We start from the raw sequence: 15,753 nt of genomic DNA, 5'->3' as shown, positions 1-15,753 counted from the left end.
ATCTGTCTCATGTTCGTTTCCGTTATGATAGGTTAAGTAATAAGATTTGAAAGATTGTTAAAGAATTGTTTTAAAGACTTATGTTCTATATGTACCTTTGGAATCGATCGACCCCCACTTGCTGAGTGTTTCCCAAAACACTCACCCCTTACAAATTTCAGATAAAAATGAGGAGCAACTGAATGAGGAAGAGCAAGATGCTTTCTGGGGCTGGTGATCGATGATCAAGAGCAAGAATCAAGTTATCCCTTTTGTTTAGTTTTTCCGCATGTCGCAACTCTGATGTATTTTTGTTCATTGTCATTGTAAGACAATATTTTATTTATGAAAAAGACTGGTTAATTTGATACGAGGCTTTATTGTTTTCAATTTAATTGTCAAACAATGCCGGATGTCACAAACGCTTCGGACTCGGGGCGTGACAACCAGTCTCCCCCTACAAAGTCGAATTGAATCGCAGGTTCGAAGTTCGATTAGTTGTGCTGCCCTCGAGTTACCGGGTGCGAGTTGTGCATTTTCTTCCAGCCGTTTGTCAGTCTCCAAAGATTTGGAAACAAATCAAATAGTAATCCTAGCACTGCTTCATCATCACCTCACCATCATCTCGCTCAAGCACAGCCCTCGCCGCCTGCACGCTAGCCCCAACAACTTGCGTTCGCCCTTGTAAGCCTCGCCCCCCACCGCCCTCGCCCCCTCGCGCGGCCGCACCGCTCCCACGCGCAACGCCCTCGCCAAGCTCGCCCAGCGCGCCTCGCCCCCTCGCGCACTCTCCTGGCGCCCTCGCCCCGCACGGCCGCACCACTCCCGCACGCCATGCCCTCGCCCAGCACGCCTCGCCCCAGCGCGCCTGCCCGGCGCCCTCGCCCAGCAAGCCATGTCCCCTTGCGCGCTCGCCCGGTGCCCATTCCAGCCCTCGCCCCGCTAGGCCGCACCATTCCAGCGCGTCACGTCCTCGCCGTGCTCGCCCCAGCGCGCCTGCCCACTTGCTCGTCCATAAGAACTTGGCTTCATTAAATTTTAACTGATAATGTAAGACAAATTCAGAAACGAAATACATCAAAAATAAAGTGAAGATTAATGTTCTCTAAGGTGGTAAGTGTTCGCGGGCCTCTTTAGAGCCTTATCCAGCGCATATTCCATATTTCCTCTCTGCTCCTCTTGTACCTCCACAGGACAAAGTTACCCACTTATAAGCTTCTCCGAATGACTCTACAAATGTAAGACTGAGCTCAAGCTTCCATGCGACTGCTCGCGACCTCTCTTTTCTTCTTCCTTCACGATTCTTTCATAACAACGACGTGCGACTTTTTGGTCTCCGCACAAGACTTCAACTCCTTTTCCCACAGGAAACTTAAGCTTCTGATGATAAGTGAAAGCTACGGCTCTAAAATCCTTGAGGGCTGGCCGTTCTAGAATTCCATTATACGTTGACGAGTTATCCACCACGGTGAATGCTATCATTTTTGTTACCCGCCGAGGATCAGTCCCCAAGGATAGGGGAAGAACAATCTGACCCAAAGGCAGGATGGCGTGTTCTGCAAACCCATACAACGGGGTGGAGACCGGCTCAAACTCAAATCCTTCCACCTTCATTTGATCCAACATGCTCTTGAACAAGACATTCACGGAGCTTCCATTATCAATAAATATCCTCGCCACATCATAATTGGCAATGGTGGCCGTCACCACCAAGGCATCACTATGTGGAGTCACAACGCCTCGGAGGTCTTCCGGCTCAAAGCTGATGACGGGGTCTTGTGGTAAGTCTGCACCCCTAGATATCTCAAAGTTCTCCAACTTTCTCCCATGTGCCTTTCGAGCTCGCCCAGAGTCTCCATCAGTAGCACCCCCCGAGATCATATGAATCATTCCTGTCGTAGGGTGGTTATCCTCATTCATTCCCCTCCTCGGTTCGACGGGCTCCTGAGGAACATCTTGACCTCGACTTCCCCTCTTTGCTCCCCGACCCCTCTGATTTTACCATGGAGGGCCTTGACCACGCCTAGGGGACGGGCGAGACCTCGGTCGACTCCCGGATGCGGATCCTTCTTGTCTGTCCCGCGAAGGCAATCTAGTACAACTCGTAGCCCTTCGCGACTTCTCCCACCTCCCCTCGGGCTCCCTCACCTCCATCACCTCGTCACGACTCCTATCCAGAGGAACATGTGATGAGAATTGTCTTCTGTCCCTAACTTTATCCTCCTCCCTTTCCCCTGCGCCCCTCTTCCTTCTTCCTCTCTCCGCTCCCTCAACTCTTCCTCCCCCGGGTCGCTGCTCCATCCTCTTTTGCCGCTGGGCATCCTCTAGATTTATATATTTTTCCGCCCGAGCTAAAAAATCATCCTAGCTCGACGGAGGTTTCTTGACCAGCGATTTGAAAAATTCTCCTCCCCTCAGTCCTTGGGTAAAGGCACTTATCATGATGTCAGGGGTAGCCGCTGGTATTTCCAGCGCTGCACTATTGAAGTGCTGGACAAACTCCCGCAAAGTTTCAACCTCTTGTTGTTTCATCACAAACCGGCTCAGGTAATTTTTCTGGTGCCTTTTGCTACTGGAAAATCGATGCAGGAAAGCCGTAGAAAAATCTTCGAAACACTGTATGGAGTTGGGCTGCAGGGTATTAAAACATTACTGGGCTGACCTCACCAACGTGCCCAGAAACACCCTGCATCTGACCCCATCCGAATATTTATGCAACAGAGCCGCATTCTCAAATCTCCTCAAGTGTTCTTCGGGGTCTGTATGTCCGTCATATTCTCCAACGTTTGACTGTCGGAAATTTGGAGGAAGCCCTTCTTCCAAGATGGCTATTGAAAAAGGACTTCCTCTCTTGGGTACCAGAGCCTTGCTTCCTACCTGCTGCCTTAACATCTGTATCTCTTTCCACATCTCCCCCATCTCACTAATCTCCCAACTTTGGTGGGGCTGTGTCTCTCAAACCCTGCTCTGGTGGACTTCAACATTTTCCTCTCGCTCCTGACGAGCGGCATGCTCTTTTGCAAACATAGACTCTTGATTCCTCTTCATGGCCTCATCCATTGTCCGGGTGATAAATTGGCCCAACTGTTCCAGGGTCAAATTCCCCACATTCTCATTGGGACGGGTTTGCTCGACCCTTGTCTCGTGAAGGGGCTGCTCGGTTCTTGTCTCTTGACGAGGTTGTTCTTGTCTCGTCTCAAGACGCGGTTGTTCTTGTCTTGTCTCAACATGAGATTGCTCGTGTCCCTTTTGAGGACGCGATGATGCTGAGGTAGTTCTTCTATTCCTTCTCTTACCTACCATCTCTACGTCTCAACTCAAACTTCCCACAGACGGCGCCAAGTGATACTCACGGGAAATTTAGGGTCCAATCCAAGCAAGCGTCACTAGTCCAGACACGGGCTTCAAAATTACCCTGGGCCTGAAAATCACAAATAAGACCGTTCGAAGGGGGTCAGGAAGGTATCCTGGTGTAGCCCCTCCGACGCTCAAGTCAGAGACTGAGGATATATGGGAGGAGCAGCTAAGGGTGCTGCTGAAAACAATATAATGAATCTATCAACTGAACACTCGAACCTGGTATTTATAGAAGAATACATAGGCCCTTGATGGGCCTGTCTTCCATTTGGGCTTGGGATGGGCCACGGATAATGGGCTCATCCATGGGGTATAGGCCAGGGGTAATGGCCCCATCCATGGGGTATCAAAAATAATAATTTATTTAACCAAATCCTTTGAATATCCATGTTCTACAAATACTTAATATTATATTTTTCAGGGAATCAACAAAAAACTATCTTGCTGTAAAAATTAATAAGAATAATTAATCAATAAAATAGTAAATGCCAATTGTGGCGTCGAAAACATATTGAATGCAAATTTTTTTCTTGTGCTGTAGCAGATATGAACAAAGCTCATAAATAGAGATTATGTTTCAAGGAACTGCAGAAAGGAAGCCGCTTTAAAAAAACTAATGGTGCCGAGACAATATCGGGAAATTGAATAAACCATTTTCCTGAAGTTGAAACCTATTCATATGTAAAGTTTGATCTATTATCCACAAGACAAAGTAGAATTTAATTTATAGAAATGTTAGTCAACTGAGTTACTTTTAATAATTATTTAATGGGATGAACTAAAATTTTGAAGTGAGCTAAAATTACATATACACTATATATACTAATTTAAAAAAATTTGAGACCCGACTTACGCCTAGCCCAGTCTTTGGGGTGGCTCACGCGGAGGTCGATAAGAGGCGGTGCGGTGGTACTCAACTTCCCGAGGGAGAAGATGAAGGATTCGCTGGGGGAGCTGGAACCGGGTTGGAGCGCGGGTGATTGCATTGAAGCAGAAGCATTCGTTGAGGAATAAGCGCGTGAGGAAAAAAAGCAGGATACGGTGGTGGGGGGACAGTAAAAAATATACAACTCATTTTAAATTTAATTAAATAAAAGAGATTTTAACTTTTTTAAATCGAAAAAAGGGTGTTGAATGCTGTTAATTAGGTGAGTTCATTTATTAGGTCAATAATTAGTTAGTTACATTTTACTTTTTTAAAAATATTTTTTTAATTGATATATCCCTACTCGATTTGAGTTTTCATTTATTCCCGGTATTTTGTGTTTTTCACGACAAAATAATCAAAAATCATTTGAAAATTTGAAGATTTGTAGAGAAGTAAGTATATACTCGAATGCTCTGTATTGCTAGATTTGTTTCAATTTAGTTTTGATTGTTTTTTTAAAAAAATTTGTGAGTGGAGTTAGTGTGAGTATTTACAGTCGAGGAACGAGTTTATTGTGTGGGTCGAGAAGGTGGATGGCGTGTGATTCGAGTATGATCGTATGTGCTAGGTCCGGATAGTGGAGTGTTAGTAGAGAGTGCTACTTCTGGCTATTGTCTCGAGTGGGTCGAGGCACCGTGGGTCGAGGTGCAGCTGTGGGTCGAGGTGTGCATGTGCACACCTCAACCCACATAATACGTCTATATAATAACATATTTATAATATAGCATATTTTTTTAAATACATACTATTGTCTATAATATAATAATCTTATCTATGTTTTGTAGGTTATGCCACATGTGATCAAGAGAAGACGTGGAAGGAAAAAACAAAACAGATTTCTATCTGTAGGAGAATTTGGTAGAAGATAAGATTGAATGATATGTAATTTGTTTGAATTTAAAGACAATCGATTTGATTTTATTAATATGTAATGTGTTTGTGGTGAATTTTTAATTTTGATGTGGGTCGAGTAGACAAGATTGTAATGTGTGTAGTAGATTTTTAAATTTGGGTCGAGCGGGTGGTAAATTGTTTCAATTTTAGGACGAGTGGGTCGAGTGATAATGTTAGAGGTTTGGTTTAGGGTTTTGTTTAGGGTTTAGGGTTTGGGTCGAGATGGGTCGAGTGGGTAGGAAATTTTTGATATTTTTGAGTTTTGATCATTTTATAATATATAATTCACTTTATATATAATTAGAATGTAAATATATATAAAAAATTTATTTGTGTAAACATTAGTTATATGTTATAATTTAAGTATGTTAGTTAAAAAATTCATAACAAGTAGAATAATGTATCTCTTATTCTAACAATGTGGGTTGAATTTATACTCGACTAAAAATTTTAACAAATTTTATAATTCCACTAAAATTCATAACAAATTTTATAATAATATAACTAAAAAAATTCATAACAAATTTCATTACATATTTACTTTAATGAATGTATATCGAAGCATATGAAATTAATGTTTATTGTATATAAACATCAACAAATTTTATAATTCTACTAAAATTCTTAACAAATTTTATAATAATAGAAATAATAAAATTCTTAACAAATTTCTCATTACATATTCACTTTAATGTAATGAATGTATATCAAAGCATATGAAATTAATGTTTATTGTATATAAATATTAACAAATTTTATAAATTTTATAATTATACTAAAAATTTCAACAAATTTTATAATAATATGCTTCTCAACCCATCTATTACAATATATTAAAATCTATATAGATTTTACAATATATTAATATATATATACATATATATATATAGCTAGCTTTATGGGTCGAGAAGCCAAAATTATGCTTCTCGACCATCTTGACCCACGCGACCCAAAAAATTGGGTCGAGTATAATCTCGACCAATTTTGTGACGAGTCATAACCCTCGACCCAGCTTTGATTGAAATTGTTATAATTTTTAGCACATAATAAATTATCAAATTGAGTGTACTGCACCAAATATTCAATCTCTTTCTCATTTAAAAATGATACAATCTTCTTACAGATTTCAACATATATTGATCCTAAAGTTAATTTGCATTCAAAAAATTGATTCCTTCCAAGTTTAGCGGGAAAGTAAACTTGAAAAAAAAAACAGCAAACAAAAAGATTATTAGTTGTATAAATTTAAAACAAAGGTTATTAATTATAAAAATTTAAAATTAATGGGTCGTGTCACGACCCATGGATCGTGAAAGAGTCGTGAAGTCTTCACGTCACGACCCCGGGTGAGTCGTGAAGTCACGACCCTAGGCGTGAAGCCCACGACCCTGGTTTTGTGCTTCACCACCCAAAGTTGGGGCAAGTGAAGCACAAGTGCTTCACGACCCAAAGTTGGGTGGTGAAGCACAAGTGGTGTGCTTCACGACCCAACTTGTGCTTCACGACCCCGTGGGTCGTGAAAGCCGTGTTTCATGACCTTTGGCTTCACGATCCATGGTGAAGTTCTTCACCCTGAGTCGTGAACACTGAGGAGATTCAATAAATTTCATAAATTTCTTATCGATACGTGGTTTTCTTGTTGGATTTGTTGCAGAGGAATAACTTGTAGACTCGTGGTTAATTGTTAGCCAAAAAAGGAGAGGATGGAAGTTTGAGAAGAAAAAGATTTTTTGTGAAGGTAAGGAATGAAATGAGATCTAAGGTTGAGTCGGGAAAATGGAAAAATTGAGTCAAGTAATTTTTTTATTTAATTAAATTATAAATTTTATTATATATAAAATTAAATACACTAATGAAAAAATTAGTTTTTAAACAAAGGATAAAAAAGTAAATTACATTCTATCCCTTTTTTTTAATAAACTCTTCTGTGACTCCCGTTTTTTTCATTTTCCCCAGTGGTGGTGTTGTAGGATTTGGGTATTTGGAGGCACTTTTGAGCTGCTCTGCACCGTTAGATTAGATTGTGGATGCTGTAAGTGTGAATTTCATAAAAATAAAGTAAATTAATTAGTAATCATCTATGCCGTTTATTACTTGTGTAACATTGGATTTTTATGTAGCTTATGAGTTTCTCATTATACATCACGAATTGCTTGGCTCAACTTCAATAGCTTATTAAATTTATTTGATCATTCTTTTAAAAAATCTTATAAACTTTGAAAATAAATTGTTTTAAAAAAAATCGGGTTATCTCAACTTATTTTCAAAAATCTCATTTGAATATTTTTAAATACCAAATTATTTTTATTCATTTTCTCATATCTCAAATATACCCTCGTATAATAACAATAATAATAATACTAAATAAATACATAAATAAAAATCACAAGATTGATTATAATAATAATAATAATATTATTATTATTAAAACACTTTGTTTTCACAAATGGAACGGAGCGATTGGTTCGACCGGTTCTATCAATATAATTAATAATTATTATATCTTTAAAATAATATGATATAATAATAATTATTATATCGACAGGGAGGTTTTTTACTCGGGCTATCTCGAGAAACGCACATCACTTGAGTGCATCAGTATAGGCTACTTTATGCTTGACAATCCTTACTGTCAGAACTACAGAGATTTGGCGTGTCAGAATAACTTATCAGAAACAGGGTATGTGCAGTCGTATTACTATAATTAGCAGGTGACCACTGAAAACAAGCCAATCGTTTGATTCAGTGTTTTTATAACCGGACCGTTAATCGAACCGGTCAAGCCTTAAAAAATGGTTCAACCGGTTCAACCGGTTCGACCGGACGGTCGAACCGGATCAATAAAATTAATATTTTATTTATTTTATATAATAAATAAAATAGTAAAATATTGATTATTTATGTTTTTATAGTTTTTATTTAATTTTTAAGATGAAAATTACAATAAATATCAAAATAAAAATCATTTTTCAAATTCAAAAATCCAAATTACACATAACATGTAACCAAATAGAGATGACCAAGTTTAAGTGCCCAATTAAACATCAAGATTAATTATAAAAAAAGTAGCAAACATCAAAAACCGTCGCTATTTAGCGACGGTTTTAAATAAACCGTCGCTAAATTGCGACGGTTATTCTTTAACCGTCGCTATATAGCGACGGTTTTTGAAATAACCGTCGCCGATCTCTGGGCAATTTTTTAATAATTTCACAGACCCGGCCGGTTCCTGAAGACCGGCCGGTTTCCGGTTTTTCCGGTTGAACCGGGTTTTAACCGGTTTTTTCCGGTTAAACCTGTTTTCCGGGTTTTTATTTATGTCCGGACCGGTCTGGAGGCCGGTTCACGGTTGAACCGGTCCAACCGGCCGGTCCGGTCCGGTTTTGAAAACATTGGTTTGATTTACTCCTATAAATAGCAGTTATGTATTTCATTGAGAGGATTCTGGAATTTGGTATCTTCGAGCACTCACATATATCCTCACGTATATTTCAATTTTCCTTCATCGTTAGCCTGCTGACTTATATTGGAGTGATCACGCCGGACACCCCTGTGACGCACATTCACGAGTTCATTTCCTTGTTTGCAGATTACAATTGAAGTCATTTCCGTAATCAAAAACCCTTATCAAGTCCGATGGATTGCCCCGTCCCACTTACCCAATTCACCCGAATATCATCAGTCCCTAACTATAAAAAAAAATATTCACAAAAGCAAATGCACTAGAAAAATAATAAAACCACAAAATTAACATAAAATATATATCTATTTTGCACACATAATATGCTCTATTGGTACACAACACACAATCCGAACCAATTTATTTGCCTTCTATATGATGGCCGACCGTACAACTCATACCAAAATTACAAAGTCGGTAATTTTGATCTCGAAATAGCATCAATTTCTAAGTTCGTCTCACCATTTTATAAACAATAAAAGTGCAATAATTAACATGAATTGGATTTAAATCAAAATTACCAAACACCACAAACAACTGTTAGGATCAATGTACAAACTTGCATCATCATTCAATTCAGCTCTAATAAATTATCACTGACGTATGGAAAACATAGATTTTTCACTTTTGTATGTATAATAATGATGAGAGTATGAACCTAATTGCAACTCTCACCATCAAGCCACTTCAGTGCAGGCATTAACTTAACTAAAGATGCCTTCAACTGATCATTTACCGCAGCATTTCCCATAATATCTAATTGTATCAAATCCAAGCCCTTGAAAATGAAGAACGCATCCCAGTGATCCAAAGATTCAATGTCACCGGACCAGTCACTTCCTAATGCATGATTTAAAGGCGATGAAAACAGATACCTTCTTGTGTCAATGGAATGAGCACCAATCTCGTTGTATGAAATATCTAGTACTTTCAATGACTTTAGCAAGCGCAAGGTTTCCAGAGCTGTAAAACTGCAAATTTTGTTGTGACTCAGGTTCAAGCAGGAAAGCAGCTGCAGCGCCTCCAACCCTGTACGTAGAAGTCATATTACAATCACAACATGCAACTTTTCTTGTCTATGACAAATTAAATCTACTTCGTTAATTAAACTGAGATAAGCTGTAGTTTTCTGTTTTTCTTTGATAAATGTTACCTTCATTGTACCATAAGCACACTAACCGATGTAAACATACACATCAACTTGTAAAAATATAAAACCTCGCTAAAACTTGTAAAATCGACAAATTTATCAAAAATATATACTTCAAAAATGATAAATGGATACATGGGAATTACCTTCAGTTGACCGGATTTTATTGTGACTGAGATCTAACATTTGAACCCACAATAGTTGCTCCATACTTCCAATTCGTGACAGTGAGAGACTATTCAGTCGTAAACAGGCATACAAATTGAGACTCGAAGATGTTGACTCCCGGTAATGATGAATGTTTTTTAACAAAGACCCCAAACTCGAGGTCATCTGCAGGACAATTACTCGATTATCTTAAGTTCCAAGAAGTCAACACTTCACGCTAATGCCAAGTATAAGATACCAATTCATGGAGAATGCATGATGCAAGGATCTGGAATTCAATTATAAGATCTCAAAGCACATCAGAAAAGTTCAGTGACAAAGAATCTTCCCCAACTGGAAAAATGTAAATGATTCTAATCCAACTACACAAGTTAGTGCAGTGTCTAATTTTTTGTTTGGGGTTCCAGATTTATGATGATTCTCATCGCAGCAATTCAAAAATAAGGAAGACTAACCTGTTTCAACAACACTAAACTGAGTTCGTCCTCATAGTAACAAATATGTGAAGGGTCAATCTTCATCAGGTCATCATAAAGCGAAAGAATTTCTTCATAATGAACATCATTTCTATCAAGTGAGCAACTGACTGACACCAATGAATAATTTGCCATCAGCAGTCTCGCAAGGGTAAGCTTCCCAATTTTACTACAATGAAACTGAAGAAATAAGCAACACTTAAATCTATATATTAAAGTAATTGAGTGACTCATGCTTTGACACAGCTTACCACTCTGTTAATGACAACAACTCCCGGCAGCGATCTATTTCATCCGCTATGACCTTCATGCTCCATCCAACATCCTTAGATTTCTGCCTAATCATTTGTAATTTACAAAGTGAGTGAAGCAAGTCCGCATCATGAGATTCTGCAGCATACATACAAAAATTCTCTTCTTTCCATGAAATTCTGTCAGTTGTTTGCTCTTCAGCTTGATTTTGATCATGAGAATGTATATGCACTGTAAAAAATAAATGAGAAGACTGACTACAGGAAGTACCACTCATGTTAATGATACCCTGAAAGTGTGCAACAGCAACTTTTACAGGACAAGCTTCTAAAGTATGCGCTGCATCAGGAAATTTTAGATAAGTCAACCAGGATAGGGCAAAACCAGATCCATTGGTTGAAAGTGGTGTCCATGTAAGTTCACTACAAGTAAGGTAATCACATTCGATACTTACTGTAGAAGAGCTTACACCAACCACCGGTTCACTGAAACAAAGAATGAAAGGGAACTCTCTAGTTTTTGAAAAACAATGTGAGATTGGAGATGATCTCTGATCACTCGAGTAATCATTAGCTGATATGTATAGTTTAGAGCTATGTGAAGGCCAAGAAGAAAGCAGAAACGGCTCCAATATTGCTGTTTGTTCCAGAAGCCACAAATGATAAAACCATCCACTTTGGTCATCAGGGTCTGTAAAGAGAGCCTGAACTACGAACTCGTATTCCTCTCTCAAAACACTGTCTTTCTCAGAATATTCTTTTACTCCTTTTTCCAGAAGATTAGACAAAAGCACGCTGAAAAACAATAGATCATGAAACAAACACATGTCGTGTAACATAAAATAACTATCAGAATATAAAGTAATGAATTTTTTATATACATTTGTGGTAAAACCAAGTTAATTTACAACAAAATTTTCTGGAGCAATATAAAGATACCTTTTATGCAGAATCAGCAGAGGACAGCAATGTTAAAATCATCTTTAGAGCATTATAAGTTTAGCAGAATGCCAAATATTTTTAATTAAATGGCGATGCCTCAAAGAATCTCTCTATACCCACTTTCTCTAGGTTGATTAGAACTTGTTACTGCTGCTTAGCACTTGATGTATCAAAGTACTCAATAGTGGATAAAATGTCATAAACAAATAAAAATTTTGCTTTCTCAACTCTCTCCCACAAGAGACGTTGTAAATTGCAGGAAAATAATGATCGGATACGATAGAGGAGGTCCAGCGATGGATGAACATGATTACTCTATTTCCTTTTGGGAAAGAACAAAGAAGCAAACTTGAGGTTTAAAAGTACCAGACTGCTGGCCGGTACAGTAACGTTAAAACATCGTTGAATTGGGAACAACAAAGGATTATATCAAACATACACATTTTTCTTGGTTGGCGTCCAACAGGGAAAATTTAATAACGGTTAAAAGTGAAATTCATTGACAAGGTCTGCAAATTTAGGGTACCATTCAACAAATAAAACACTGCTTGTCTCTGGCTTCCACAGGAAAGATAACCAAAAAGAATAAATTAGCTTCTAGGAAAATAAATGACTGAAGGATAGTGGACCCTATGAATTAAAGAAGCAAGCTTGCACACCTCCGGTTATGCCATGCTGAATAGTTGCTAAAATTATCGTTTATCATGTTTGTTGTATATTGCAGCTCTTCTTCATCCGGTATCTTCTTTAATGCAGTCACAAACCTACAAGATTCCGCGCACAAAGACCAACATAAATAAATGTAATAAATCATGAACTTGTGCAGAGTGCAGACACCTAAGTACTTCACCTCCTGTAGTTCCATGCGTGAAAATTTCGGGCGTCAAGCTTCTGGAATTTTCCCAGAAGCCGCAATTCCCTATCTACTGATGAATGTCCCTTGCTTAGGACCCACTTCCTGTGATGCCACGCCCCGTACGATTTAAAGTTCGCCCTCAACGCAGTCTCTACCTAAATCATAATTTACGCTCTAAGAAGTTCCTCCATTAAAAGTCTGGACTTTTATTACCAAAAGTACATAAACAAAACTTCACTGAAAACACAATTGAAATTCAAACTAATATCGAATAGCACCGAAAAACTACAATAAATGGTCTCTTACGACTCTCAATTCTTCATCTAAAATCGACTGAATCGATAAAGATTCGGCAGCGTCCTCCGATTTCTTATCGGTGAAATGCTGTACAGCGAGCTTCCGATAATTCCAACCAGTGTAGTGCTCAGGATTCACTTCTAATAGCTTGGCACTGATTTCCAAACCTTCTTTAGTAAATCTGAAATCCAAATCAAGTAAATTGAAAGGTAAAAAAAATCCATCTAACACAACGATTCATCATAAACAATAAACAGCCTAACATTACACACATTTTATTATGGTGAAAATGGAGAATCTGAGATTGGAGATGACGAAGTTTATCGGCTTTGAGTGCTGAAGCGTCTTGCTCCTCTTGAGTTGGGGGTTTTCGCGGTCTTCCGTGCATTTTCTTCTCCGATCGAGCTCTCGCTTGGTCTCCAATCGGCAGGAATGGAGAAATGTTTGGGCTAATTTAACATTTGTTATTGGGCTTTGCATTAGATCCATTACCTTTTATTTGTTTGTTTATGTTGTGTTTTCTGAGTGAAGATTCATCGCTTTTTTTATTGTTAAAAGATTTAGAGATTATATTAAAATTAAACATTATATTGATTATAAATAGATACATTCAACTTCAATTTCAAGAGTATAATTAAAACTAATGAGTTTTAACATTTGATGTTACTGCATCAAGAATATTTATATAAGATAAAAACAGTGAAATATTAGGATAAACATCAAAATACTGATCGATGAGTTAAACTAAATTGAATAATTTTCATTAATGTGTTTCCAATTTAAATGTATATCATCTCTTAAAGTTGTTATAAAACTTTATGGTAAACTTTGAAGAGTCAAAGGTCTGAATGTAATTTGAATTAAACCAATATGTAAAAACTTATGAGATTTTTTAAAAGGTAAAATATCTTTTTCATTTAATAAATAGATAACCATTTCTTCATTATGAAGATATAGTGATGATTCTTTAGTTTTATTAATATGTTTAAGATTAATTCTTTCTAATGTTCTGATTAATAAATTATTAGGCAAAAACTTATGTGAGACGGTCTCACGGGTTGTATTTTGTGAGACGGATCTCTAATTTGGGTCATCCATGAAAAAGTATTAGTTTTATGCTAAAAGTATTACTTTTTGTTGTGAATATCGCTAGGGTTGACCCGTCTCACAGATAAAGATTCGTGAGACGGTCTCACAAGAGACCTACTCAAACTTTTTTAGGAATAGTCCATTTGTTTAACAAATCTAAATTTTCTGATATATCATATTTTTCTATCATACTATATATTTTGAATATTATTATTTATACCTACTAAGTGTTAGATCATAACTTAAACAATCATATGGTTCTGATACCATCTAAAACCAAGTTGTTGAGTTTGATTTATTTTGCATTGATCTTTTACAAAAAAAAAAATCAAGGATTTTATCGATGACCACCTCAGAAAATATAAATTCATAAAAATCACTCATAAAAGTCTTTAAACACCTTTTCTTGGCAAAACAGACAAATGCTACAATATGAACTTTATATTTTGTAAGATTATGATTTAACACAAATGATTTAGACTATCATCTAGGCTAGAATTAAAAACTGAATATTTAAATATTAAAATTAAAAACCAAAATAAAGATAAATACTTACAATTTTGTACACCAGAATCTGAGTACTTTATTATTTAGACAAGAAGATTTTACAAGAAGAGAGAGTTTTACAAGAGAAAAAGAGGGAACAAACTCGACCATCTCCTCCTAAGATTACAAACATTCATATTATGTAGATAATAAATTGGATTTCAAAATAAAATATAAACAATAATTAAGTAGAGGTGTTATGTCACTTCTTACACATAGTGGTGGTATGTCACCTCTTCACATAGTCTTCATGAGATGTCACTTCTTCATTTGGTTTGGAGGTTCATCTTATCATTTGATATTATCTTTTAATGATTTTTTAAATGGATAAAATACATCATCAATAGATAATTCGGGAATATCTTCATTTATTTCTTGGACATCTTGCATTTGCATAAGTTTGGAAAACTGAGTATCACTTGATCATGAATTTATTGATTTTGAATATGATCAGTTAAAGGTGGAAAATTGTTTAAAAGGGGGTTGAATAAACACTTACAGTTTTCAAAACTTTTTTGAGTGATGAGTCAGTTTAGTGATAAACTGATACTAGAAAATCTTATAGGTCAATATCAATCATTTAACAAAGAATGTGCGGAAATAAACTGACTGGTAGATAAAATAAAACACATAAGATTTTACGGATGTTCGGAGAATTCAATCACTCATATGTCACCCTTTCTCTCTCAAAGATAGGATATACACTAAAAGACTTTGATTAATACAAATATTTGAATAGATCCACTTCATTCTTGGACTTAACAATGCCAAACTGAAACTCTTAGTTACAAAACGATTTACAGTGATCAATAGAACTGAATTAATCTAACACAACTGATCTCTTCAAGATCTAGTATTACAGTTTGTGCTTGAAAGCTCGAAGTATAGTCTGAAAGCTGTGAATATAAATAATAAGTGTGAGCTTTTGAATGAACAGAAGGCTTGCAAAGATTTCAGCATAGTAACAGCTTGGTTATGAAATAGTTTTCGGTGTCTTATTTCAGCTGCTCTTCTCTGCTATTTATAGGATTTGCCTCCAACGGTAATATTGAATGCGATTTGAACCTTTCTATATTTTGTTTGCCATGTAACAATTCTTCTGATAGTCATACACTGTAGCATTTATGAAATGTGGCGTTCCTGCTATTCTTTGTACAATCTGTCGGTGGTTGAGCTACGTCCTTTTTACTAATGACGTGTTCATTTGAAAGATCAACTGATAGGCTATAGCTGATAAGCTCACAGCTGATGTAGCGACTGATCAGTTAGTTGTCTACGTAGTTCAGTCAGCTGGTTCAGTTGCCTTCGATTATCTTCGCATAAATCTTCAGTTGGACAACCAATAGTTTGCATATATTAA

At 37.0% G+C, this 15,753-nt stretch overlaps 2 protein-coding genes across 2 annotated transcripts; both read right to left on the bottom strand.

Moving 5' to 3' along the window:
• Window positions 1-1,209: 1,209 nt before the first annotated feature.
• Window positions 1,210-1,899, bottom strand: LOC140840819 (uncharacterized). Its single transcript, XM_073207984.1, has one exon. The coding sequence runs from the start codon at window positions 1,897-1,899 to the stop codon at window positions 1,210-1,212; it is 690 nt and encodes a 229-aa protein (XP_073064085.1).
• A 7,209-nt stretch (window positions 1,900-9,108) lies between these two features.
• Window positions 9,109-13,202, bottom strand: LOC140841367 (geranylgeranyl transferase type-2 subunit alpha 1-like). The gene is made up of 8 exons (XM_073208721.1): window positions 13,031-13,202; window positions 12,768-12,939; window positions 12,456-12,616; window positions 12,265-12,369; window positions 10,664-11,458; window positions 10,392-10,581; window positions 9,915-10,101; window positions 9,109-9,647 (listed from the first exon to the last, which is right to left on the bottom strand). The coding sequence occupies exons 1-8, from the start codon at window positions 13,144-13,146 to the stop codon at window positions 9,277-9,279; spliced, it is 2,097 nt and encodes a 698-aa protein (XP_073064822.1). The 5' UTR covers window positions 13,147-13,202; the 3' UTR covers window positions 9,109-9,276.
• Window positions 13,203-15,753: the final 2,551 nt, after the last annotated feature.

Source organism: Primulina eburnea, chromosome 9, assembly GCF_022965805.1.
Source record: "Primulina eburnea isolate SZY01 chromosome 9, ASM2296580v1, whole genome shotgun sequence".
NCBI classification, from domain to species: domain Eukaryota; kingdom Viridiplantae; phylum Streptophyta; class Magnoliopsida; order Lamiales; family Gesneriaceae; genus Primulina; species Primulina eburnea.
This window is presented reverse-complemented; position numbering and strand designations above follow the sequence as displayed.

Coding starts and splice junctions, on each gene's coding strand:
- LOC140840819 (XM_073207984.1), bottom strand. CDS start 1,899: ATGAATGAGGATAACCACCCTACGACAGGAATGATTCATATGATCTCG.
- LOC140841367 (XM_073208721.1), bottom strand. CDS start 13,146: ATGCACGGAAGACCGCGAAAACCCCCAACTCAAGAGGAGCAAGACGCT. Junction 12,940..13,030: donor CATTTTCACCATAATAAAAT/GTGTGTAATGTT, acceptor TTTGGATTTCAG/ATTTACTAAAGAAGGTTTGG. Junction 9,648..9,914: donor TAAAATCCGGTCAACTGAAG/GTAATTCCCATG, acceptor TTCTACGTACAG/GGTTGGAGGCGCTGCAGCTG.